Source organism: Alexandromys fortis, unplaced genomic scaffold (genome assembly GCF_014885135.2).
Source record: "Alexandromys fortis isolate MF-2015 unplaced genomic scaffold, M_Fortis_MF-2015_v1.1 scaffold_12, whole genome shotgun sequence".
In the NCBI taxonomy this organism is placed as follows: Eukaryota; Metazoa; Chordata; class Mammalia; order Rodentia; family Cricetidae; genus Alexandromys; species Alexandromys fortis.
Window position 1 is genome coordinate 19,569,269 of NW_026067937.1, and position 27,823 is coordinate 19,597,091.

At 49.9% G+C, this 27,823-nt stretch overlaps 1 protein-coding gene across 2 annotated transcripts in view; it reads left to right on the forward strand.

Moving 5' to 3' along the window:
• The first annotated feature begins 403 nt into the window (after positions 1-403).
• Positions 404-27,823, forward strand: part of Egln1 (egl-9 family hypoxia inducible factor 1) — a 35,807-nt gene continuing 8,387 nt past the window's right edge. The window contains exon 1 of one of the 2 annotated variants that reach the window (XM_050146895.1): positions 404-1,350. In XM_050146895.1, coding sequence (XP_050002852.1) covers positions 529-1,350 — 822 coding nt within the window. In that variant the 5' untranslated portion in view covers positions 404-528. The remainder of the gene's footprint in view (positions 1,351-27,823) is intronic. The other variant, XM_050146894.1, reaches the window with a different exon arrangement.

The following is a 27,823-nucleotide window of genomic DNA, read 5'->3' on the forward strand; positions in this document are numbered from 1 at the left end:
CTTCCGTTTTCTCCTCCGCGATACCAAGGTGGCCAGGGCTACCGCGCAGCAGCCCCGGAGCGCTGCCCGCGGGCCCCGACAGGCAGGTGGAGGCGCGCGCGCGCGTGCGCGCTCAGGCGGCGACGCGCACCCCGGGCGGAGCCGCGAGGCGGAGGGGGAGGGCGGAGGAAGCGGCGCGCCCGCCCGCTAGGCCCGGCCCGCCGCGTGCTCGCGGCCCCCGCCCTCTCCGCCCGCGCGCCGGGTCGCCGGGGCCGTGGTGTACGTGCAGCGCGCGCGGAGCGAGTGGCGCCCGCAGGCCCGCGCCCTGCCCGCCTGCTCCGACGCAGCCGGCTGGGCCCGCCCGCCCAGGGCGCCGTGCGCCGCGCAGGCCGCGCTCTCTCCGGCGCGATGCGGCGCTAGGCAGCCTCGGGCGAGGCAGGCGAGGCCAGGGCGCGCGCGGCCTCCCGCAGCGGGCGGCGGCCCCGGGCGGGCGCCCCGACGGCCCCGCCGCCGCCCCGCGCCCGGCCCGCGGCCCGCCCTGACGCGGCCATGGCCAGTGACAGCGGCGGGCCCGGCGTGCTGAGCGCCAGCGAGCGCGACCGGCAGTACTGCGAGCTGTGCGGGAAGATGGAGAACCTGCTGCGCTGTGGCCGCTGCCGTAACTCCTTCTACTGCTGTAAGGAACACCAGCGCCAGGACTGGAAGAAGCACAAGCTCGTGTGCCACGGCGGCGAGGCCCCCAGCGCGCAGCCCGCGCCGGCGCAGCCCCGCGTCGCGCCCCCGCCCGGTGGGGCCCCCGGAGCCGCGCGCGCCGGCGGGGCGGCCCGGCGCGGGGACCGCGCGGCGGCCTCGCGCACACCGGGCCCCGAGGACTCGGCACAGGCCCGGAGTGGCCCCGGCCCGGCAGAGCCCAACTCCGAGGATCCTCCGGCTAGCAGGTCTCCGGGCCCGGAGCGTGCCATTCTGTGCCCAGCAGGCGGCGGCCCCGGGGAGGCGTTGAGTCCCAGCGGTGGGCTGCGGCCCAACGGGCAGACCAAACCCCTGCCCGCGCTGAAGCTGGCTCTGGAGTACATCGTGCCGTGCATGAACAAGCACGGCATCTGTGTGGTGGACGACTTCCTGGGCAGGGAGACCGGGCAGCAGATCGGCGACGAGGTGCGCGCCCTACACGACACCGGCAAGTTCACGGACGGGCAGCTGGTCAGCCAGAAGAGTGACTCTTCCAAGGACATCCGGGGGGACCAGATAACCTGGATCGAGGGCAAGGAGCCCGGCTGCGAGACCATCGGCCTGCTCATGAGCAGCATGGACGACCTGATCCGCCACTGCAGCGGGAAGCTGGGCAACTACAGGATAAACGGCCGAACGAAAGTAAGTGGCTGGGGCTGACGGAGGATCTGTGAGGCCACCCCTCGGCCCTCGCAGACCTGGGGCGGGCTCTGCCTTAGCGTGGTTGCTTTTGTCCCTCTTAGCCCTAGTGCAGACCCCGCTGGAGTCCTGGCCACTCCTGAGGGCCACTGGGATACCGGCTACAGCGGGTCTGGGTGGTGCATCTTGCCCCGGTATCCAAGCTAGTTGAAAGCCCCGCGGTTTTCAGCGCGCACCCGGCTCTCATTGAGAGCCGGATACCGTGTGTGTTTAGCTGGGAGCCTTGTCAGCCGCCCCCAGAAAGGCCCATTTAAAAGCCTGTGGTCGGAAGACTCCCTGTATTCAGGAAAAGCTTGGCGGCCTGCTCCCCCTCCCCTTTTGTAGCTTTATCTTGCTGGCTGTCCCTACTGTTTTGAAACCCACTACCAAACCAGGAAAGAGGTGTTTCCGTTCCCAGGGCTCAGAGTAGGTAGGTTACGCTCAGAGCACAGGTCCCCTCTATTCGCTTTGTTAATGTGATCCTTCTGTTGAAAAAGAGCTGTTTTTGTGGCTTCCTGGTTTTTTTTTTTTAATTTTTTTTTTTAACAAAACCCATACGGGATTGGAAGTCGGAGGGCTTCTTTTAATCTTAGGTTTGGTGGGATTTGTTTTTTATTTTTATTTTTTAATTTTATTCCTCTTACTGTGGCAGTTCCTTCCAGGCTGCTTCTCCCTCCCTCCTGTGACAGACAGCGGCTCTCCTCCACGTTTCCTTACCGCATCTGAAGCTTTTCTTTGATTCACTCCCCAGGGCCAACCTGGACCACCCTCGCACGACAGTCAGGTTGAGTTTTGAGAGGTTTTGGAAAGCTCTGACACACAGTTTCTACACACAGGCCCTTCCCAGTAGTTAGTTCTTGTGCAGGTTTTGAACTATGTTGACAGCCATACAGAGCGTGTATGGGAGGGGAAAATACGGTGGCTGTAAGGAACAGGCTGGTTACCAGCTTTCCAGGTCAGTACTGGATGGGGGCACCTGTCTTCAGATCACGTGAGAGCGCAAGAAAAAAGTTGCTGAAGATTAAGTTTCATTCCGTCTATAGAGCGCTTGTCCTGCGTGCAGAAAACCCCAAGTTTGGTCCCCAGCAACATGTAAGCCGTGCCGTACTTCAGTGATCCCAGTGCTCTGGAGCTGAAGGCAGAAAGATCACAAGGTTGAGGTCAGCCTGGGGTACTGAGGTCTGTCTCCGAGAGGGCATGGAAGTCTGATTAGAACTCGGTCTGGGCTTCTTGTGAGATTTTCATTTATTATTAAAAAGAAAGGCTGTCCTGGGTCACATCTGAATGTCCCCGTCTCTCCAAGAAAGAGCTACTGTGGGGGGAACAGTCTGGAATAAGTTTGAGTGAGAGGCGCAAGGAAGGTGGTCTCCTCTGTCTTGTCTGGACCAGCTTTCCTTAGTTGAGGTAGGTAGTAGCGAGCCTCTTCCCTCCTGCTGCCCTTCCTCCTGCTCTTAGGGAAGAGCCAACAGACAGCCTGGCTCTGAGGGCAGTGGCCGTCTTGGGAAGTTGTTGGGACATAGATACCCTCTTTCTTCAGGGATTGAAGTAGCCGAAGGAAACAGTGCTAATTTAAGTCACTTGACTGGAGGTCTTATCACGGGAGCAAGGACTAGCCTTGTAGCAGGAGGCTGGGTTTGCACTCTGAATTTGAGCTAACTCTTTATTTCAGGGGTGAGATTTCAGGGTCTGTGAATGATCTGAAGGACTTCCTTTCATGGGACCTCACGTTTTAAAAATTACATCTATTACTTATTGTGCGTGCGTGTGTGGTGCAGGCTAGAGGACAGCTTTCTAGAATTGATTCTCTCTCTACCAAGTGGGTCCTAGGGATAAAACTTACGATATCAGACTTGGCGCAAGTACTGTACCTGCCGAGCCATCACTCCAGCCCACTATTGAACTTATTGGCTGAAAAATTATGGGTAATCATGTTTGAACCTGTAATTTAAGTATTTCTTTTTAAAAGGTACTGCTTTTGAGCACAAGGACACCAATTGCACGCTCCTCCCAAATAGTCAGCAAACAGGCTGCAGACTGGGCTCTGCACAGACCCTGTCACAGAGCAATGCTGGGCAAGGAGTAGCATCCCTGACTTAATCTGGGGTAAGGGTCGGCTCATACTAGGCCAGGGCCCACCACTGTCAAGCCAGACTTGGAGCCTGTTTTTCCTGCCTCACTAGATGTAGGGAGACACCAGGTGAGAGTGTGTTTTTCCTCACTGAGTGTATGGCTGGAACTTCAGTTCTGATAGATATTTCTGTTGTTGATGGTAAGGGTCTGGCTATGTGAACTTTTGGCTGTACAGTGTTTGCTTCAGACGCTTCAAAGCGGCTGTGTGTTTACCACTGAGTCATGCTCTTAGGGGTGGTCAGAATGAGGCTGTAACGTTTGATTGCTTTCGGGACTATCTTTGTATTTATGCGGTGAGAGTGGTGTTGAGCTTGCTTCCCGTGTGTGTTTCTCACTTTGGCTTTTGAAGCGGTAGCACCTGTCAGTGCCTGGTCCCCACCTCTAGGTTAGAAGAACGAGGTCACAGATACACTTCTCTCACTGGAAGTTCTGTAAGATAACTGATTTTTAAAAAAGAAAAAAAATTATGTGTATGAGTGTTTTGCCTGCCTGCATGTTTGTCTATGCGCTGCATACGTTTGGTGCCCAATGGAGGCCAGAAGAGGGCGTTGGACCCTTGGGAATGGAATTACCGACGACTGTTGTCCACTGTGTTGGCGCTGGAAATTGAGCCCGGGTCTTCTAGAAGAGCAGCCAGTGAGCGCTCTTAGTCACCGAGCCATCTCTCCAACTCCCAGATACGAGGCTTTATTTAAGTGAGGTCTTCCACTTAAGATCTGAGTTCTCTGTCACTTACAGAATCTACATGTATGTCAGGACATGGACATAAAGTTGTGAGACTTGCCAAGTTGACTTCCCCAGTGTTTGCCTCAGACATGCGCATCTGGCCGCTGCTTACCCACCCTCTTGAAAAGAGGAACCCCCAAGGGAAGATGAAGTAACCCAGGAGAAAACCAGAAACGTGATTGTTGCCACTGACGTCACCCAGCTCTCCTCTCCTCTCCTCTCTCTGGGATCCTCACCCTTCTCTTGCCCTCAAGCTGCCCTTTAACCTCTCACCCTTTCTCACATCCTTCCTTCCATCAGGAAAGCTCACGGTGACGTCAGCAGCAAGGAGCCACAGTCTACCCCTTGTACAGAGCAATGTGTGAGCACTATCGGGAGCCACAGGCGCTTTCACTGGGGGGTAGAGAGAAGTGGTGGAGAGGAATGGGACCCGCGGGAGCACCGTGCTCACCTGCTGCCGTTTCTCTGGAGGAAAATGGTTCTCATTGAGATTATTGCGGCACCAGATGTCTGGGCACACCAGGTCTTAAAGCCTGGCACTTGGAAGGCAGAGACGGGTGGATCTCTGTGAGCTCAAGGCCAGCCAGAGCTACAGAGTGAGATCTTGTCTCTAAAAGGAAAAAAAGGGCTGAGGCAGGAGAATAGTGAGCCTGAGACTAGCCTGGGTTGCATAGAGATATCTGTGTCTGAGAAAACACAAAAATGAACCACTAAAAAGTAGAATTGCTAGAATTGAAATGTGTGTGATATTTTTAAATTTAATTCCAAATTTCCCACATTCATTTAAGAACATATATAAAGAAGAGCCGTGGGGGATACAGATCAGGGCTGGTGCACCTGCCTGGCTTGCGGAAGGCAGCCAGCTCCAACCTCAGCACTGCAAGGGGAGAGAGAGGGGAAGAGTAATAGGATGAGAGGAACAAGCACCTTCTACTGCTCAGATTCTTTGGGTGCTGCCGTTAATTAGGCAGCTCTGGGAGGCTTTTAGAGCAGAGAATAGGATGAGGGCGATCCTGCTGCTCTATTGCAGCGACCCCAGAGTTAGGTGCAATCCTTTTAGAAGATGAAACCCTGTAGTGAGAGGCAAAGGCAGGCCTGCACTGTGCTGCACTGACCTGTGAGACGTCAGTCTCCTATTTGTAAGCCTAAAAGAACAACCAGACAGTGTCCGTCCCTCCCTGCTTTGGCTTTTCCTTCTCTGGAACAGCGATTCTCAACCTTCCCAGTCTGCGACCCTTTAACACTGTGACCCCTCCCCCCAGCCATGAGGTTATTTTGTTGCTACTTCATAACTGTAATTTTGATACTGTTATGATCGTAAATATCTGGTAGGCAGGATATCTGATGTGGGACCCCAGGTTGAGAACTGCTGTCCTTGGACATAGAAGTGGGAGCAGCCTGCCAGCGGTTGATAGTCACATCAGCTGGTCCCTGGGGATGGTCCCATAGGGGATGATCCTTAAAGAGGTTAGGAGGTCACTGTGGAGTCAGGTATGATGGTGCACACCTTTAAATCCAGTACTCGGGAGGCAGAGGCAGGAGGATTTCTGTGAGTTTGAGACCATCTTGGTCTGTATAGGGAATTTTAGGCCAGCCAGGACCACAGTGAGACCATGTTTCACAAAATACCTTAGTGCAGCTGAGGAAGGAAGGACAGCATGTGGGTTTTGTGTCCCTGCTGGTTCTGCTGGGACACCATGACTGGCTGTGGTTTTGGGCTAGTTGCTTAGTATCTGTGAGCCTCAGTTGGTATTGACAGTACTGTCTGCTTCTCGCGCTTGCTGTGAGGAATCTGTAACAATGCGCTTGTACTGGAAAGCAGTAGGCTGAACTTTTAGCTATTGTTCTTCCCATGTAAAAAAAAAATCAACAATTTTCCGATTCTTTCTTTTCTTAGTTTATTTGAGACAGAGTCTCACTATGGAGCCCTAGCTGACCCGGACCTTGCTGTGTAGACCAGGTTGGCTACTCGGACTCAGATCTAGCCCTGACCCTTTCTTTAAGAGATTACACGTTCCCTGTCCCTCCACCTCTTGTAAGCTGGAGAAAAGAGGCTTAGGTCCTTTTTTGACCCAACCACTCCCCTGGCATACACACACGCACATACACACACACACACACACACACACACACACACACGTAAGCATGCATGGGTGTACACTCACACACATTCATGCACATACACATAAGTTCTGGAGAGGTTAAGGGACTTGCTCAGTGAAGGACTGGAGCTGTTAGACAAGCCAGCAGAAGTGGGTTCAGCCCTCTTCTGTCCATAGTGTCCTATGGAACTGATTTTGCTCTGTTTTTGCCATCTCTGGGGGACACTGAACATGTGACTTCATTTTTGCTCCTTTCAAACACTTCAGCTAGTCTGATGCTCTAGCTTGATGTCCTTCTCCACCCTGTCTGTCCTGTCACTGCTGGAGCTGTGTCTCCTGAAGCAGGCTTCCCACTCCCTTAGCGGACCTGTCTTCCTGCCGTCTCTTCCTGTCCTCCACCAGGCTCTTGTTCGTCCAGGATTTTGAAGACTGTGCTTTTTATGGTGTTTCTTTGAGTTGCTGTTATCATCTTGGTTGTTCTACTTAATTTTTCACTTTGGGCCTTGTGTTCTAACAGATTCTTAGATACTTTTCTTGTTCAGGGAATGAACTTCTTTAGGATGCCCAGAAAGCACTCTACACTGACACAGGCATTCGCCTAGCGAAGACTAGCTTCATACTTGCTCAGTGGCCCAGACAGGCTTTGAACTCCCAGTCCTGCTTCCTGGGATGCTAGGCATTTACCACCACACGTGTTCTTCTAACTGCTTTGTCCTAGCTTGTCCCCATCTCTGTTCATTCCATACTTGGAATCGCTTATGGGTGCACAGATGATGTTCGGATCATCTCTAGTGCTGTCCTCATAGCTCTATATCCGGCTCTGCATCCGGCCACCCAATTCTCCTTGCAAGGTTAGCCCACCAAAGATCACCACACAGACACCCTTAAGGCCAAAAGGCAAGTCTTTATTGCCAGCCAGCAGCTGCACGAGGAATTCTCCCAAATCACGCAGCTCTGGGCTTTACAGTTCTTTCTGTTTCACACACAGAAAACCACATCCTGGTTGTCAGCTTCAGTTTAGCAGGGAGTGGAACTTCAGAAGCCAGAGTGCAGGATCAGTATGTTTAGAGCTTTGTCCCCATTGTGGCAGGTGTTGGGGTCTGTGTGCTGGGTCTTAAGGTCAGAACGGTGCCCCTGACATGGCAGCAGTCTTGCTAAGGTCTGTTGCATTTAAAAGGAAGCAAAACACTTGGCAGAGGCCTCACCAGAGTCTTCCCCTACCAGTTGATTTCAGTTGACATTTCCTGACTGAAACTTGACCTCTCCGGTTCCCACAGCTGAGGGATGTCCTGGGTGCTGCATGAGTGCCTGTGTGAGAAGGACCAACACCGGCCCCACACCTCGTTCTGGCAAGTTCTGCTCTTCACTGACAGTGGGGAAGGCTTGGTTCCTGGCCACAGAGAAGCTTCCAAGAGCCTAAAGCCCCCATCTTCCTAACTAATCATGGGGGCACTTCCTTCCCTGCACCCTGTTTTGTTGCTAATATAATTGAGTTATGCTCTGCCAGTTAATGCTAGCTCACCTGTGGGTGTGTGCCTGTGGTGTTATGTCATTCATGGTCCTCAGTTATCCCTACTTAGTCTCTTTCTGGATAGAGATGGGGCCTTGAGCAGCAGCTCCTCCGGCCTCAGCCCCCGGAGTGCTGGGGGTTCTGGGTCAGTACTGCCATTACTCTTCCTCCGGTCTGTACTCTTGCTCAGAGTGACCACAGGTTTTAGCAAGCACAGGTTCTGGGGTTTGCTGGTTTCAAACTCTTACTGTCCGTGATTGCTCAGGGTTTTTTTTTAGTCATATTCTGTACCATGGAAAGTGTCACCTTCCTGCTATGTACTTCAGGGGCACTACAGTACCTCAGAAGTGGGTGTGACCTGGACAGTGCCGTGCCAGCACCCGGACTCTTCAGACACACCTGCAGCAGCAGCCACGGCTTCATCTAGAGGATCTGCAGACTCCCAGATCAGTGTCCCACACTGACAGCTGACTGACTGTGCAGGGAAGAGAGAACCCCACCTGCATTTTCAGAAAGCTCGGCAAAGTCAGTGTGATTCGTACTGATCTTCCCTGTGTTAGAGGGCTGAGGACTGGCGGGGGAACAGGTTTAAAGGACTCTGTGTATGACCTCTATGTTTACATAGCATCTGCCTACACACAGTGATACTCTGTGTCTGCCCGTGTGGGCCCCAGCTGTTGGAGGGAGTTGGGTGGACATACAGGAGCAGAATGCTGGCCATCTGGCCGTCTATAGACGAGGAGAGGTTTGTCCAGAGGAGCATTTCAGAGGCAGGACCTCCCTTCCCTCTGTCAGTCACGATGTTTTTACTTGTTTTAAAAGAGTCTCCTGGTTGGTGTGGCTTACTTGGCAGAGTGCTTGCCAAGCATGCACAGAGCCAGGGGTTCCATCCCCACTAAACTGAGTGTAGTGGCTTGCAGGGAATCATCCCAGCACTTGGGAGGAGGAGGCTGGAGGGTGAGGAGCTCAAGGCCACACTGAGTTCAAGGCCAGGCTAGGCTGCGGACCCACCTTTCAACCACTTTCATTTTTCTGTTCAAACCCAGCTTCGGGCCAGCCTGGAGAATTCCGAAGGCCTCACCCTTTCCCTTCTGGTCACTCTGACTCCTGCTGCCTTCGAAAAGAGCATTTCATTGCCTGCCACTGCCTTCTCTGTGGCCTCCGGTTGTCCCTTCCCTCTAGGCTTCCCCAGCTCTTGCCATGTGGAGGTGATGCAGTGTCCTGCAGCTGGCTTCTTGCCCTGCTGTGGCCCTGACAGCTCCTGTCACTGATGATACCCTCACAGCAGGAAGCCACGGGGTGGGGGCACAGCACCTTGTCTTATCAAGTGCGTGATCCCATCTGCTTGTGTCACTGACTCAGAGAATGTTAGGTCTGAACTTCTTCCTGGGCGCCGTAATTGAGATTTTAATCATTTTATATCCCCCATATAGTATTGTACTGTTGTTTTGTGTTTTGTTTTATGATTTCTTTGCCATGCACAACCTATCGTAAGTCAACCCGGCACAGAGGTTAAACCGCTTGCTCTGCAGGTAAAGGGACAGGCATTCCCACCTGACCCTACATACTTTTTATGTGATGTGGTAGTCTGCCTGTAATCCCAGCTTCAGAAGGCACAGGCGGGATTGGATGCAGGCTGGCTAGAGAGACTGGCTGTTTAGGTGAATCTGGGTTTAACTGAGAGATGCCATGCTCAAGGATAGGGTGGGAGGACGATGAGGAAGACTCCTGACACCTGCCTTAGACCTGTGCATTCACACATGTGCCTATGCACACCTGAATACAAATATAGACACACACAGATAATGAAAATGGCTGCCAATCTTATAAAAACCTTACATAAAGCTTTGGGTGCATTTGCAAATGTCTGATCTTTGATATCAAGACACAGTTGTCATCCAGAGTTCATGCCTGAGAACTGCACAATTGGGTGCACCCTCCTGGGGGCGGGGCAGACCTCTCGTTGAGTTTGAAGTAAGTTTATCACCAGTGTCGGGCTGCATGCAAGGCTATCCTGGGACGTGTGACCATGGACCCCAGGTTGGACATACTCAGAGGATGTGATTTGGTTCCTTGAACTGATTGTTACGGATTGTGAAAACTGTGCCATCTCATGGCTCCTCACTCCCCAGCACAGCCAGTGAATCCCGTCTCTGATCCTGCCCCAGGACCGTACACCTCTAGTGTCTGGACTAAGTCTCCTCCACACATGTGTGCTCCCCCATCCCAAACCAATTCACATCTCTCCACTAATCTTTTGGAAAAACCACAAAAAACAACCGCTCTACTCCAGGGTTGGAGAGATGATGGCTCAGTAGGTCAGAGTGCAGACATGAAGACCTGAGTTTGACTCCTGAGCACCTCTGTAAAAAGTTGAGTATGGCTACATACACCTGTAGCCCTACTGCTATGGGGGCAGAGACGGAAGAATTACTCGGCTTACTGCCAGGAGACCCTCTTCGAGGCAGTAAGACGGAGGGTGATGCAGCAGGGTACCTGACATTCCCTCTAGCCTTTGCATGTGCATACTCAGCCATGCGCACACTCGAATGCATGCACATACCACACACACACTGTCCTTCATGTCCACTGTGCTAGCACACACCTAGAATCATAGCATGTGGGAGATGGAGACTTCTGGAAGGGTCAGGGTCATCCTCATTGCATAGGGAGTACAGGGTCAGTCTGAGACCTCACAGGCTTAGTGCAGAGCACCTGTGATGTCACCCTGGCCTGGGCAGAACCCACCAAACCTGTGTTTTCAGTGTGTGATGCGTGCTAGCACTTAGTGACTGACCTTGGCTATCCCTGCCTGTTCCTCTCCTCCCTGCACCACATGCTGAATGTGTCTCAATCCATAGGAGCCGTTTCCCCCTCTGGTCTGTGGGTCTTCTTTCCTTTTGTAGTCAGCCCCCCTTTCTGCTTACTGTGTTGTTCCTGACCCCTAATTTTCCAGATAAAAATAGCCCAGGCCAGCCTGGCCTTAAACTATTTTTAACTCTCAAGTACTGGGAGAAAGGTCTGCTTTGAAGATGAAGTGAAGTTCTGTGCCAGTCCCTATGATAGGAGCCAGGCAGGGTTCTGATGACCTGTCCCCTGCATAGGGGTGGCCTATGTGCCTGCTGCCTCACCCCACCCACCAGTGCCTGAGAATTTGCAGGAAACGCCCATGTCCCCAAGTTAGCAGTTTGTAAGGTGTGGTGTTGAAAGTGACCTCTTGGACATAGGCCTTCAAGGTGACCCACAAGAGAAGGCCCTGTGGCCAGCATGTGGCCAGAGTTAGCATCCCCTTCAGCTGCTGCATGGAATATTCTAGAGCACAACTTTAAACTCCAGGCATCACTGTGGTGTTGGTATGCATTTAGAGCTGTCACAGACTTCATCTCAGCCATATTCAAGGCCAGCTGAAGCGTTTAACATGGGTCTGGAGAGACACTTAGGAGTTAGGAGTTTTGATGTTCCTTCAAAGGATCTGCTGTGATTCAGCACAGCATCCGTGTTGTGCAGATGCAGCTCCAGCTCCAGGGCATCCAGCGTCCCTCTGTCCTCATAAAAGGGTTTATTTAATAAAAGAGAGCATGTCCTTAACCCAGGCACGAAGTGACTCTCTCAGGGTCAGGAAGCCTTGTGGTTGTGGTTGTGGGCACGTGTTCTTGATTCCGATGTTAAATTGGCTCCAGAAGCAGCTGATGGAGCTATGTATGACAGGCAGGCGTGGCAGAGACCCAGTTGGCCATTTACTTCAGTTTGACTTTGATAAACACTCAAACTTTTTTACCCTTATATTTCACCCTTCATGGCTGGGGAGATGATCCAGTGGTCAACTGTGGCTCTTGCAGAGGGCCTGTGTCCAGTTCCCGGCACCCACATGGCAACTCACACTGCCTGGGACTCCAGGTTCAGAGGATCTGCCACCCTCTTCTGGCACCATAAGACGAGGCATACATATGGTGCACACACATGTATATGCCCGCAAAACACTCAAACATAATCACTAAATAAATAATACTTAAAAAAAAGTTCCACATCTTAATTGTGCTTAATTTTAGCTTGTAGACTACATGCATTCTCTGAGTACAGAGTCGGTGAGGCAGGTGGCCCCAGAGCTAGTCCCTACCACAGGCCATTTATATGCCAGGAGCAATGGCACCTGGGCAGGGTCTCACTGTGCAACTTGCACTAGTCTTGAACTCACATCTACCTTCGTGCCTCCGGCCCTTGAGTGCTGGCATTACTGATGTGGACTGCCATGCCCAGTGTAAACTTGAGTAAAGGTGTGTCTGGAGACCCTGCTGATGACCAAATGCTCTCCTCAAATCCTGTGTGAAGGTTGGCTACGGCAGGTCTATAGGCTGGCTCCTAACTTTGAGTGTGGACCCTCTAGGTGTCTGATGGAAATTGTCAGCCTCTTCTCTAAGTGATTGTGTATAGTTCACAGCTCGTGTTGACCCCGTGTTAAGTCCCTGTTATAGGGGCTGGAGAGATGGCTCAGTGGGTCAAGGCACTTGCCAGCAAGCCTAAGGACTGGAGTTTGATCCCCAGGCCCCACATGGTGGACGTCAGGTTGTCTTCTGACTTCCACATACATGCCATAGCGTGTGGTCTGCATCACATCCCAAGAGGCAGAGTCCCTAGACTGCTCTCTTTCCTTAGCTCCCAAGTATCTGGGATTTCAGACATGCCCACTCATGCTTATGGAGCTGCTTCTCCGGGTGTTTTTCGCACTGTGTGTTGTGGTTTCCCCATGAGGGCAGGCATGTGAATTAAGAGAGACTCAGCTATGCATGTATGTAGGCTTCAGAAGTTGTTGGCTTTGTACAGTCTCCTCACAGAAGCCAAGCCCTCTGTGTATGCCGGTACAGAAGCTGTGACTTGGGGGGTCTGACCAGGGCGTACCTTTGCATGCGCATCAGTAGGTCAGTCCTTGCTTTGGAATCCGGATACGCAGTTTTACCACAAAGGATGCCGTCACTTGATTACTAGGAATGGGTACTGGATGGCCGGTTCTCCTTTTCCTCTTCCTGTTTGCTCTTCTCTCTCCTCAGGGCATATGTGCAAGTATGTTTTACTTTTGACTCTGCCTGTAACTGGCATTGCAGGACAATTTGTCTGAATTTTTAAAGATAAGTGTGCCTGAGCTGGGTAACCCTTACTAACAGAAACAAAACCTGGGTTCATGTCATTTTGTTCTGCTTATGTTAAAGGCAGTTCCTGGGATTGCTGGCTCCCAAGCATCCCTTGATGTTTTGGTGGAAAGGTCTTTATAACATGGAAGGATGCTGGTTTCCAGAGACTGTGTTTTAGTGTTGCACAGTGTGGAAGATGTTCGGCCCCGCAAATGTTTCTTTGTCTTGGAATTGCCTGGGAAAGGGAAGGTGACTGCTGACAGAAGCCAGTGATGGGCCGAGGCCCTGGTGGGTCCCGTTTAATCCTCTGGCTCTCTGCGTGGAGCAGGTCCCCCTGGCTACTGGCCCAGGAGCTCCGTTAATGAATTGGGAACAATATGAACCTAACAAAGGTAAAGGAACCGCTGTTCTTAAGGAGCTCTGAGAGAGGTGCCTGGGTCTTCAGTGTGATTTTCTCAAGTTGTGGCTCCTAGTCCTGGGTGGCAGTGGCTTGCTAGCTATAGAGCAGTTTCATCTGTCCACGTTATAGACAGGGTCTTCACTGGGACCTGAACTTGCTTGCCAGTTAGGCTAGTCTGGCTGGCCAGTGAGCCCAAGAGTCCACCTGTGCAAGCACAGCGTCTTTTTTTTTTTTTTTTTTTTTTAGTTTTTCGAGACAGGGTTTCTCTGTGGTTTTGGAGCCTGTCCTGGAACTAGCTCTTGTAGACCAGGCTGGTCTCGAACTCACAGAGATCTGCCTGCCTCTGCCTCCCGAGTGCTGGGATTAAAGGCGTGCGCCACCACCGCCCGGCAGCACAGCGTCTTTTTATGCGGGTGTTGGGGAATGAACTTAGGTCATCGTGCCTACATGGCAGTCACTTTACCAACTGGGCTACTTCAGGATTCTTGGTTGGCATTTACTTGGACATAAAGCCTTCTATTTAACTAAAGCCTATCTGTTGTTGCTTGGGCAGTTGGCACATGGCCTGGGCCTGGTGAGAGGAAAGCTGATCTGTGGTTAAGGGCACCGTGTACTCATCACACAGCCTGTTACATCACGGTTGCTGATTGAGTCTGGCAAAGAGCAGTGAATTGGGGATCCAGCACATATCTTACTGACAGTGGTGGATTTCAGTGACTAGGACTGCATGCGAACACTGACTGTTACGGGTGTGACATTTGAAGCTAGAGTGTGGGGGGTTCAGAATTCACCCAGATGAGCTGCTCTGGTCTGTGATAAATATAGGCTTGATTGCTGTGTAATTTGTCAGTGACAGCATTTTTCACCAAGGATTTATCTTTATTTTATGAATGTTTGCCTGTATGTATGTTTGTGCACCATGTACATGCCTAGTGCCCTTGACGCCCAGAGAGGGCGTCAGGTCCTTTGGAGCTTGAGTTACAGCTTGAGCCACCTTGTAGGTGCAGGGAACTGAATCAGGTCCTCTGCAAGCGCAGCAAGTGCTCTTAACCACTGAGTCATCTCTCCGGCCTTTAAGTCGTCTAGACTACAACTTCCTTAAATTTGGCTTTTGTTTGTTGCTGAGGATCAATCCCAGGGTCTTCACCTGCTCGGGCGTGGCACTGTGAGTCACCCCAGCCTGAGGACCACAAGTTAATGAAGGTGCTTAGGGGTAGCTGCCACGTTCCCCTCCCCAATATGACTTCTCTGTCTTAGTCACACCTGCCGCTGGCTTGTCATCAGACTGTGGACTGACATCCTCACTGTGGAATTCTCATAGTAAAACATGTATTTTGAAAAACCTGTGTTACTTTTGACTTAAGAAATTGCTTGTGGGTTCAAGTTTTTGTTTGATTTTTCTTTTAAGATTTATTCTTTTTAATTGTGTGTACATGTGTGTAAATTGCTGGCATGCAGAGATGCGATCTCCCTGGAGGGGCACTCACTTTCAACCCTGACTGCTTCTCTGTTGTTTTGTTGTTGTGCTTTGCACAGGGGACAGAAGTCTGCTGTAGCCCAGGCTGGTCTGGGCTCACTACACAGCCCAGCCTGGCCTTGAGCTTGGGACGATTCTCTTGTTTATCCTCCTGAGTTCTTCACAGTGTAAACAGCAGGCCTGTACACTGTTGATTACTTGTGCATTGAAGGAATAGCTTTCCCATTGACACCGGATAAAACTGTTATCCATTCACAAAACCTCTTTAGTTCGGCTGTGTGTCCATATATGTCCTTTTCTTGTACAAATATATGCTATTAGGTATGTATGTAAGAGTAATTGTATGATTTAATATGGCCTGAGTCTCTGTCCTCAGAGCTATTGCTTCTTCAGAGTTTGGGTATTGCAAGTGTGTATTTCAGCTGTAGAAATCTTGCACATCCTGGGGAAAGGTTACTTTGTGACTTTGTAAGACTTACTATTATTGTAAATTTATTACCATGCTCTAAACTATAGGAAGCAAAAACTAAAAGAAAGGAACAGTGGGCAGATGGCTATTTGTGGCAGAAGGAGCCTTTAGTGTTTATTTCTCAGTCCTTGTTAGAACAGATAGATCTCAGCCTGTCACCTGGCCTGGGTGACACTGTGCTCACTCCTTGTAACAGTGGGACACTGAGTACCATGTGTTCAGCTGTGACCCAGGCCTCAGCAAACACAGAGGGTTGAGGCCATGCGGAACATCAGTGATGGAACTTGACAATTCTAGGGATTCTTCAATAACTACGAGTCAAAGAAGACATTTCCAGATTGGTGGAACTGGAAGAGGAGCTCAGAAGTATATGCACAGCTGCAGGAGTGTGTGTCTGTCTGTCTGTCTGTCTGTGCCCATGAATGTTCAGACAGAGGTCTCATGAAAGCTCAGATAGGCCTCTGACTTACCATGTAGCCCAGCATGGCCCAAATTTGTGGTAATTCTCCTGCCTCAGCCACCAAAGTGCTGGTATGATTGATATGAGCCACCGTGCTTGGTCCAGTTGAGTTTTTCTATTTAAGTTTTTATGTGTGTGTGTGTGTGTTTTGCTCACATGTATGTATGCACTACATACATGCCTGGTGTCCTCAGAGGTCAGGAGAAGGCATTGGATCCACTGGAACTGGAGTTAGTAACAGTTGTGAGCTGCCATATAGGTGCGAGGAATTGAATTCAGATCCTCTACAAGAACAATAAATGCTTTTAACCACTGAGCCATCTCTCCAGTTCAGATTATTACAGAGCCCGCCCACCACAGCAGAATAAAGAAGACACGAGGGTTGTCTGTGATGTCACACATATCCCATGTGACATCTAAATAATAGAAATGAATATTTTTTAAAAGATACCAGTCTAGAAAGGTATAGAAGAGATGGCTCAGAAATTCTTGCAGAGGACTTGGGCTTGGTTCCTAGCACCTACACAGTGTTTAAAACAGCTGAAATTCAGTTCTAGGTGATCTGGTGACCTCTTCTGACCTCCTCAGCGTGAGGAGGCCTGTGCGCAGGCAAAGTACTCTTAAACATAAAATGAATCCTTTAAAGATCTCATTAAGAACATGAAAAGACGAATTAGGGAGAAAATATTCACACAATGTGAGGGATTTGCATGTGAGAGTTGTGTGAGTTTCTTCTGACTGAGAGACTAGGTACACGGGCTGGAGCGATGGCTGAGTGGATGAGCGTTCCTCCACAGGGAGTCCATTCCCTTCCTAGCTCTTGTCCAGTGGCTCACAGTGACCTGCAACTCCAGCTGTGTGCGATTTAATCTCCTCTTCTGGCCTCCACGGGCAACTGCACTCAAGTGCACAAACCCACACAGACACATTAAGTAGGAAATCAAACAAAATCTCCAAAACAAAACAAGAAAATCCCTAAAAACCCAGACATAAGAGAAAAACCCAACAGACGTCTGAAAAGCTGTTTCTCGGAAGGGAGTAAGCACCAGTGGCTGGCGTGAACAAAGCCCAGAGTTCAGTCCCTAGGACCATAAACCGGGCATCACCTGCAATTTGTTACATACTTTGGAGGCAGGAGGACCAGGAATTTGGAGCCATGGGCATCCATAAGCTCCTGCCTCTCGTCTGACTCACTGTTAGGGAAGAAGAAACCTCAGCATCCCTCTAGCCTGTTTGTCCTCTTTATGTCTTTAAGCTCCTCTACTTGGTTATTCTCCTTTCCCTTCCTTGATGCTTCACTTATAGAGAGGCCAGCACGCAAGCACCAGGATGAGGGGCCCAGCATAGCAAGGATGTGGAGCCACCAACTCCATAGTAGGGTGCCACAAGTATGTATTGGTTATAGGAATGCAAAATGGCATAGACACTTTGGAAAAATAGGTTGGCCGTGGCTCAGAAAGTTAAATATAAACTCATGGTGTGACCCAGGAATTCCACTGCTGAGTAGCTACTAAGAGAAGGGAAAACGTACCCACGCAAACCCAGGAGCATTTCATTCATTACGCCCCAAATCGGAGCCAATAGATAAGCGGCGTGACGTGCAGTGGGATGCCACTGTCAGTAAAAGGATTCCTTGTTGTCCTCGATAAAGCAGGGTGACACTCCCAAGCCAGCTAATAATAGAGGCCACACTGTTGAGGTCCTGCTGCGGGGTATGGGTTATTCTGCTGAGACCGGGTGCTGTCAGAGTAGCTCAGTTGTAGATGTGGTTGGGTTATTTCTAACTTTTGGTGCAATAAATCATTTGTAGGTTTTAGTTAGGAAACCACTCTACAAGTAGAATCGCTGCATTGGTGTACAGTTCTGTATGCACGCTGCTGACATTCATGGAGGGTGTCTGTAGTTCCAGGCATTAGTCAGTGTTCTCTCTATCTAGGTTATCGTTGTTGTTTTCCATTTTATAGTTGAGGAAGCAGACATAGAATAATTTAAAACAAAACAAAACAAAAACCAACTTGTTGGATATTTCAAGCCAAAAAGCCACACACCAGAATCAGTTTGAGTGTGAAGCTGCTATAATCCCAAAGCTCAGGCTGAGGCAAGAGGATCACATCAAGTTCAAGGTCAATCCCAGCTAATAAGTTAAAAAACAAAAAACAAGAAAAAAATTGATATAAGTTTGATAGGTTGAGTAATCAAAACAAGCTTTTCGTGCGCGCGCATGCGTGTGTGTGTGTGTGTGTGTGTGTGTGTGTGTGTGCGTGCTTTGTCTGTCCATCCACAAGTCAGAGCTCAGCATGAGATGTCTTCTCTCCTTGCTTGCTCTCCACTTCTGAGACAGGGCCTCTCCTGGGTCTGGAGCTCACTGATTCAGCGGGAGTCCTCACTGGAGTTCGGGGTCCTGTCTCTACCCCTCCAGTGCTAGGGTTCCAGGCCGAGAGCCAGGCTTTCACATGGATGCTGGGGAGCCAAATTCAGATCCTGTATTTACCTTTGTGCAGTGAGCACTTTATCAACTGAGCCATATCCCTAGCCCCTCTTTTCTTCACTGAAATCATTTTAGCAAGGTTCCATCGAAATGTTATTTAAGCAGGGACTGGTGCATTCTCAAGGAGAACAGCAGCCATTGGCTGAGAGAGTGTGTGGATGTGATTGTTTGAACAGACCACCCCCTCCTGTCACAGGCCAGTTCAGATAGAGCAGGCGGCACAGCCTCTGCAGCTGTGAAAACATCTCATAAACTCTGGGCTGTCAAGAGCCCAGTGCGCCCAGGGCCAAAGTGCACAGCATCCTAATACTTGAGTCTGAGAAAACTGAGGCTGAGGCTGGCAAGGTGTCTCAGGAGGTAAGGGCCCTTGTCACATGAGCCTGACGACCAACTTCCATCCCCAGGACCCATCGGAGGTGGGGAGAAAGAACGGAGACTCCTAAAAGTTGACCCTAAAGTCCACACACGTGCTGCTCACTCGCCCTCTCCACCCCCTCTTTCCCTCCTTTCTAACCTCAATAAATTAAAACAAAAGCAAAAGCTTGGGGTTTGATATCTTCTCAGTAGAAAGGAGTTGTACAGATGTGTGGTTCCTACCTCAGGTACCCAGAATGCTTGTTACCTCTTCTGAATGCCTCTCCAAACCATTGGGTCAGTGTTCTTCAGCACACCGACCCCATTTTAATACCTCCCCTTTCCTAGGGTGTCTGCAGTATGGGGCACTGTCTGCCTTTACTTCCCTGTGAACCTTCAAGTGCTGTTTGGAGACAAATCTTGTGAAACCTGCTTTTGAAAGTCAAGGCTGTTCTGAGTGGGTCTGCCTTCTTGTCCTGCCCCCCCCCCCCCTTAGCCACTGTGCAGCTCTTGACCCTGGAGGAGGATCTGTGTGTTGTTTCAGACTGAGGCATTTGGGAGTCTGAGAATACGAAATTTGGCATCAGGCAGCTAGGATTCAGAACCCTGGCCTGCTGCTGGCTCACTGTAAGACGCCAGTGGGTCACCTGCCTTCATTTCCCACCACCATCAGGAGACAGAGGAGCTCACCAGGGGAAAGCGCTTCACCCTCAGAGCCCTCACGTTCCCCGTCTTTTCTTCTGTTTGTTCACAGGTTCCAGACAGCCCTGGCCTTCTGTAATCTCTGACTGTTCTTTCTCTGCTTGTTCCTTTTCTCTCAACAGTTGCAAGTACAACCAGTGCACTGCTAGCATGGCTGTCTCATGTGTCATGTAGTGATGTCTCACGAAGACTTGGGGGGCTGGAGAGATGTCAGTGGCCAAGAAATAAAAGAGAAATAAAATAAGGAATAATAAAGGCATAAAACAGCTACAGGATAACCAGAAGGGCTGGGATTCCTGAAGAAAGACATGGGTTTGAGCTCTAGACACACCTACTTGCTCTCTGACATTGGGTTTGCTTCCAGTTTCCAAAGCCCAGAGAGGTTTCTTTTATCGCAAAATTATGGAGATGATCAGAGATGATGGGGTCTGGTTGAGGGTGACTTCAACTAATCATGACATGGATACAATCAAATCACTCATCAATGGTGAGGGTTAGCAGTGATTATCAACTTGGCAGGATCCAGAATCACGTAAGAGACAAACATCCGGATGTGTCTGAGGGAATTCTCCTTGGGGTTAATGGAGGCAGGAAGGTGAATACTGATTGTGGGTGGCACCATCTCATGGGCTGATGGAAGAATCAAAAGGAGGAAGTGAGCTGAGCAGCCACTTTCTCCCTCTGCTTCCTCACTGTGGACACAGTGTCACCACTACCTTCCCTATATGGTCCTGTGCCTCCAGACTGCAAACCCACTTAAGCCTATCTTCCTTGAAGTTGATTTTCTCTGGCATTTTGTCACAGCAGCAAGAAGAGTGACCTGTCTGCCAATCAGACGAGAACCCAAGGCTAGCGTCACGCAGCCAGCGGCAGCAAGCTGTGGAATCCAGTGCACGACGTCTGTTGTCCGTGCCGTTGTTGAGCGCCTTGATTTCTTCTGTGTCTTTGTTTCGTTTCCTTGGTGCAGTGGTGGGTATTGAACCCAGGACCTTGCATACAGTTGTCAAGCACTCTGCCACTGACCACTGAGCTTCATCCCAACACACTGTTGGTTCTTCTTATTATTTTTGTTTTGTTTTTTTTTTGAGACAGGGTTTCTCTGTAGCCCTGGCTGTCCTGGAACTCATCTTATAAACCAAGCTAGCCTCAAACTCAAGAAATCCGCCTGCCTCTGCCTCCCTAGTGTTGGGATTAAAACATGTGCCGCCGCCATTCAGCCCACTGTTGGTTCTTACTCGCCCTCATCTGACTGATCCCTTCGTGCCCCCCCCCCCCAAAGCAGACCCAAACAGCCATTAGATGTAATCACTCTTTCCCTGCGGGCATCTTAGGCTTTCCTATCATATGAGACTCTTGCTCTTCCATGGAAACCTGCTCTGTCCAGTGTGCTCGGTGTTGTCACTCACGGTCCCAACATCCTCCCTGTCTCAGCACCTCAGTGCTGACTCATTTGGGCTCTTGTCACTGTTCCTGCTTCCTCTCTACATTCTCAGCGACACCGAGGCTCCTACAAACATCTTTGGACATCTGCATGTCCAGCAGCTTCCTAGGCATGCATATGCTCAGACACAGAACTTCTTCAGCCCACTCTTTCCCAGATACTGCATCCAGACATCGCAGAGCTCTGGAGCAACTCCTAGGCATATGTGTGTACCTTTGCATTTCAAGCAGACGTCGTCGTTGTGTCGGGCAGGTACCCATGATCCTCTGGGTCATGTCATGTGTCTCTGAAGCTGAGTTTTCAGGGCTTTCCTCAGATGGAAAGTCAAGCACTGCCTGTTACTCCATGTGGAACAGGAAGCCAGGCTGTTGTGTCCAGTCTGATACCAAGGTTTGAAGCATCCAATAGGCGTAAGTTGTTAAGGCTTAAGACACATTCAGTGCTTACTAGGAAAGATTACTGCTAGATGTTTATTTTGGCCTGGAAGTTCTAGTCAAGTGGGTTTGGGGACTGGAGGACAGACTTGCCTTCATAGTAGCCTTCCGGCAGAGCCCATGTAGATCTGCAGAGATTGTAGCTGGAAGGGCAGCACAAGATTTACTTTAAAATAGAGGTGTCTGTTGTGTGTTCAAGAAGCAGGTCACTGATGGACAGGCAGATGCTGAAGGTTAGACCAAGGAGGTCATGGCATGGGCTTTGTGAGATGGGGTGAGAATGAGGCCCTGCTTCTCAAGCATGCTGCCCTCACACCAGCTGCAAGCTTTATTGGAGGAAATGGAAACCACAGGCCACAGTTAAACCGGAGTTAGGATACACATTTAAACAGGGTCTCAGGTGATGTGTTTGCAGTTAAAATCTCAGCAGCCCCGGAGGCACAGCCTTCTGGGGAAAGAATAACTTCATGCTGTGTATTGCTCTGTCATGGGCTGAAGTGGTGATCAGAGGTTTGAAGGAACCCTTCTGAGGAATGCCAGCCAGCCAGCCAAAAGTATAAGAGTGGCCAAGGCGATCTGAAGGGTCGGGGGTCAACCACATAGAGTTAAGTCCATGTGTGCTGCTGTAGCCTTTTCTGGTACCAGACAGCCTAGATATAGTGGATACTGGGTGAGGCTGAGGACAAGCCAGCTAGCAGTCATCTGTCATGCACACAGAGAGAAAGGAAAGGGGGTCTCCTGAAGCCAGTGGAAAGGAGGGCTACAGCCATGGGTGGAAGCAGCTATTTCTGGTTTCCGTCCCTGTGGAGAGGAGCATTCTTTCCTGCTAGGTGCAATACTGACCAGGACTTTGGGACTGTCAGGTGACCACAGTGCTTTCTGGGTGGAGAGGGTAGCCTAGGAGGAGGCCTGGGGTGAGATCAGATGGGGAGATGCTGGATTGAAAGTTGGGGAGCAGAATTTGTTGGTGGATATGGCTTTGATACCACTGGAAGTGAGGATTTGGCACCTGAGAGGCCAGGTTTTACGATTGCTCAATGCAGCAGCCACTTCTCCATGTGTCGTGGTCAGGCGAAGGCTGAGCAGCCAGTGCACGTTGGCACATTCTCCAGGCTGCCTCTGGGGCCATGTCAAGTCAGGTTACAGATGAGGAAATGCCTCACGAATGCCCACAGTCACGTAGCTGGTAATTGGCAGAACCAGGATTAGGAACAAGAGCCAGGTGTCCTTTAAGCTGGGCTGCTGTGTTCTGAGTCACCTGCTCCTGGGTGCTGACTGATAGATACTAGGGTGTGAGGTGTTCCCAGATAGAGGTGACCAGAGCACAGCACTCAGTCTCTCAAACTGGCTTCTGTAATCCTGAAGGAAACTGACCAAAAACCTGATTATATCTGACAGAGAGCTTTGAGCAGCCAAGAACTCGCCTCTCTCGTTCTGGTTCTGCAACATCACGGTAGCCTCAGTGGTCTTGATACCATTCCCTGGAGCAAGGTGAAGAGACAAACATGTTTCTTCCAGTAGCTTTGGCAGGAATCCCTAGTCTGAGGCCAGAATGACGGTTCAGCAAGTGAAGGGCTTGCCATGTAAGCTTCGTGACCTGTGTTCAACCGAATCCACTAAGGGTAAAAGGAGAGAGCTTATACCACAGAGTTGTCCTCTGACCTCTGCAGGCACACAGTGGCTCACACGACAACCCCTCCCCATTGTGCACAATACATACACAAGTGGTGATAACAAATTAAGCTTTTAAAAGATGGGACCTCAGGCTGAGCTGCGGCTCTTACAGTCATCAGCTCTGATAGCCACTTAGCCCGGTGGTTCTCTGCCTTTCTAATGTGTTGGCCCTTTATATGGTCCCTCACGTTGTGGTGACTCAGCCCATCTACTAGTATAGCAATTCATAATTTTGAGAGAAGTTTAAATAACATTTGTCTTAAAGAATTTCCCATAGCAAAAAGTCCTTTTTTTTTAAATTGAATTTTAAGTTTTCTTCTTTAAAATATTCCCACATTTCCAGGCAGTGGTGGTACACGCCTTTAATCCCAGTACTCAGAAGGCAGAGGCAGGCGGATCTCTGTGAGGTGGAGGCCAGCCTGGTCTACTACAGAGAGTTTTCCAGGACAGCCAAGGTTTACATAAAGAAACCTTATCTCGAAAAATAAAACAAAACAAATTTCCCCCATTTTTGTTTTTTGAGGCAGGGTTTCACTCCGTAGTCCAGGCTGACTAGGAACTTACTGTGTAGCCCAGGCCGGTCTCAGACTCCTGAGTGCTGTATTTATAGGCATATTAAACTACCACACCCAGCTTTTAAAATGTTTGTGCTTTGTATTTTAACCCTGTAAATGGCTTTTAACCTTATAAAAGGCCTTTTAGTTTTGCAAGTCTTTATCTCCGATAACTCCTCGGCCGTCTTTGGGTCTGTGAAATTCTGGTTGGATTGCTTCATTTTTAGTTCATCTCTAGGGACTGTGTAAATGTCTCTCGATTTTGTTTAAATTTTGTAATACTGTTTGCAAAACTATAGCCAGTGTTTCCATAATACTTTCCGGCTGGGGGTAAACTCACAATCCCATTTCAAGCATTTTCTTATCAGAACGAGTTCTTCTGAGGCTGTCCTATTTGTTACATACAATTGAGTATTCTTAGAAGAAAGAGATGGCACGCCAGGGTGTGCTGGGCTGTGCTGCAGCAGGATGTTGCCAGGCCAGGCAATATGGTACCCCACCACAGGAGGGCAGACAGAATAGCCACTGGGCATTTCTGCCTCTGCCACATTGCATTCTCCTTCTGCATGGCAGTGGTGCCCAGCTAGAGACAACCTCTCTTTTGAGAAAATAAATGTTTATATTATGCAAGGCACATGCTTAGCTTCAGAGTTGCCTGAACATGAGGGGAGCTCACAGAACCAGGCTAGAGGGTCCAGCATGTCTGGGCTTACCATCTAGCCTGGTGCGTCCGCTCTCTGGCCTCAGGTTGCCTTGCATTCTGACCACTCCTCCATAGACCAGGGTCTTACGCAGTCACTGTGAGGATTGAATGGACCTGGCCCCTAGTAAGACCTCTTACATGTTATAATGAAGATGCTTGCGAATGCCTGCCTGGCTCCCGTGTCCACTCTGCTGAGGCAGGTGAAATGAAGAAACAGCTCCAGGATCCAGACCAACTTCTCCAACGTCCTGGAGCTGTTAGGTGCGGCTGGTGTTACTGTTGCCTGTGCACCAGGCACAGTCCGTAGCGCCACACCTGTGCCAGTTGGTTAGCTTTGCGGGCAAGGGCAGTTAGGACAGAGAGGATCAGTAATTGTCCAGTTAGCAGTGGCGCAGCCAGAGCTCAGGCACAGATGCTGGCAGATCCCTCTGTTCCGGAGCCTCCTTAATTTCATGCTCCCTTCTAGGAAGACACACACAGTCTAATCAAGTGTAAACACTTAGTCATGTTCCTGTGGTCCTGGGCCCAGAGAGCATAGCTTCCTAGGACTGTGTCTTCCCAGCCCTTCCTCCTTGTCTGTGCTATGCCATTCTTCATTGAAAAAGACAGAAAAAAAAAACCCTCTGACTTTTTTAAGATTTTTAATTTGTGTTTAAAATTTTTGCCCGCATATATATCTGTGCACCATGTGTATGCAGTGTCCTAGGAGATGAGGAGAGTGTCAGGCCCCCGGGAACTGGAGTAAAGGATGACTGTTAGCTGCCATTTGTGTGCCGGGAATGGAGCCTGGGTCCTGTGCGGTAGGAACATCTCTCCAGCTCCCTTTTGATTTCTTTGTCAGCATTCTCCCTCTCTGTGCTCCCAGAAGCTGATGCAGCTTCAGGCCCACAGAATCTGTAGAGCCGTCACTCTTCCTTCATATTGCTTAGCTGCTTAGCAACTCTTTGAAGCTGGTGGTCAGCCAAAGTCCTAGGCCTTTCTTGCTTGCTTTCATTACTGTTGTTGTCTTAAGCTAACTTTTAGAGTAGGATTGGGGATGTAGTTGTCGATGCATGCCTATAATCTCAGCCCTGGGGAGGTGGAGGCAGGAGGAGCAGGCATTCATGGTCACCTTTGGCTAACCACTGAGTTTGAGGCAACTCTACCTAAGACTCTGTCTCAAAAACAAAACAGAAAAAGTGCTTACTCTGCCAGACTTTCCCATCCCCCCCCCTTTTTTTATATATTTATTTATTTATTATGTATACAATATTCTGTCTGTGTGCATATCTGCAGGCCAGAAGAGGGCACCAGATCTCTTTACAGATGGTTGTGAGCCACCATGTAGTTGCCGGGAATTGAACTCAGGACCTTTGGAAGAGCAGGCAATGCTCTTAACCACTGAGCCATCTCTCCAGCCCCCCATTTCCCCCTTTTATAGTTGCTTTTTGAATTGGGAGTAGTACCTGCTAGGAGCCATAAGGAAAGAGTGCTCTGAAGGTTAGCACAGGGGCAGGTGCATACTCATACCTTGATAAATCTCCATTGTTCTCTGTTGCTTTGGTGTGATTGGTTTTTTTTGACATTTTAAAAGCAGAATTTAAGCCAGGCATAGTGACTTACAGATGTAATCCTAGCACTTGGAAGGCTGAGGCAGGAGGATTGGTAGGAAAGTTGAACTGGTGAGTTCTTTTACTAGTGTGACTTATTGAAATAACTGAGAGAGGACATTCTCAGTTCCTTTGGGCAGACGACCCTGGTGTGGGCTCTGTAAAGAAGAAAGCCCGTATTTAGTTTGTGCACATTGTATTTCACCATCTAGTAGCCACATGTGAGTGTTTTTTCAGGGTTCTTTAAACCGTGTACTTAGTCCTTCCTCTGTTATTAATTTGTTTACAGCGTAGTTCTTAGCCTTCAGATTAGTCACTCAGGGCCTTGCAGCTTTGACCCCCCAATTCTTGTCATCCCCCATCACTCTGGTGTCACCCCATAGGACTAAAATGGATTTCCTCTGCTGAGGATATCCAGATGTGGTACTGGATAGCAGCGTGTGAAGCTCTGCCTGCAGACGACTGACTGCCATGACATTGGTCAGGCGACAGGGTGGACCAGCTGTTGGAGTCTCAACAGTCTCTGGGATATGAAGATTAAACCTGGGCTAATGGAAAACTGTGGCCCAAAGACACAGGTGGCTCTGAAGAAAGAGGATGAGGCCCCAGAGGATTGCTTTGGAGGTAGTGGGAATGCGGGTTCTAGAGACATGGAAGATTGCTGGCTATGTGCCGAGTCACTGGTGAGACGAGGCTTTAGGAAACTTGATTTCGACATACTTGGAGTCGAGGGCTATGTGCAGCCACCTGCGGCATGTACTTGAACATTCTCCTAAATATGCAACAGATAGTACCAAATGAAATCACAGCATGCTGGATGAAACTCGTCTGCAGACATAGATAGCTTAGTTTGTGCTTGAGTGTGTGCATGCGTGCACATCTAGAATCCCAGTGCTGAGGTGTCTGGCGCAGAAGGATCTTGAGTTTGAGGCCATCCTGGGCTGTGCAGGGAGACTATTTAATAAAGAGCAAAAGAAGTTCACTTGCTATCAAGCCAGCACACCTGGGTGATGGGGGCGGGGCTTCTTGTGAGGACCATATGGGAGTGTGCTTGGCCTGGGTGGAGCGACAGATGAAGGCCATATCACCTTTCTGGAGTGCACCTGCTTGCATGCTCAAGACAGGGGACTTGCACAGAGCAAGCTGTCAGTTCACAGGCCTTTTTTTCTTGTTTAGAGTGAAAATAATTACATAGCCTGTCAACTTTTGGTTTTTCTTAAAATCAAACAATTTCTGTTCCCAAATAATTCATTTCAGAAAGAAGGGGGTTCATCTTGTCCGTTGCCAGAAATAAACACATCTTGGACTGTAGAGAGATATGGCTGACTTCTTCCTTTGTTTTATTCTCTGGATGAGAAGGAACAACTTTATGGTGTTCACCCTCGTGAGAATGTACTCTGTCTCGTGTGTTTTCATACCAGAGAGGAGGAACAGTATGGCTCCATAGCTTGTTTCCTCCTGGGAAGTGGAGGCATCTGGAGCTGGTGTCCGCAGTGTCAGGTCAGGGACAGGACACCATTGGGATCCCAGGTGGGCACCACATTGCCCCGTCTTCTGGCTTTTTCATTTGCCAGGTCTGTTTGGAACTCTGTAGCTTTCCACGGTTGCTGCTGTGGTTTGCTGCCTGAGACCTGACTCTGGCAAGGTGATCGAGGTGGCAAGCTAACTGCAGGCCTGGTGGCCGTACTCCTCCAGCCCCATTGTCGGCACCCCCAGAGTACTGGGGGGCTCAGGCTGCTGTGCTTACAGATGTGACAATGCAGGTGGTGGAGATATCACAGCGACTAGAGAGCTAATTAGTACAATTAAATGGATTTTCACTTCATTAAATTGAAATTGAAACTTTAAAACTTCGTGCTGTCTCATCCACACTCTGTCCTCTATGTGATCCACCCTCGCCTTCTCCCATCCCTTAGTTTCTTCCGTGAGCCGGTAGGTCTCCAGCCTTGAAGCCCTGTCTTGTGCTGCCCTCCTGTATTTCTCCCTCAGAGACTGTGCGAGCGCGCACACACACACACCGACTCCCCCAGTCTGTGAACACTTCAGTGCTGTAGTCTAGCCCTGCTTCAGGGGCTGGCTTCCAGAACCAGATTCCTTG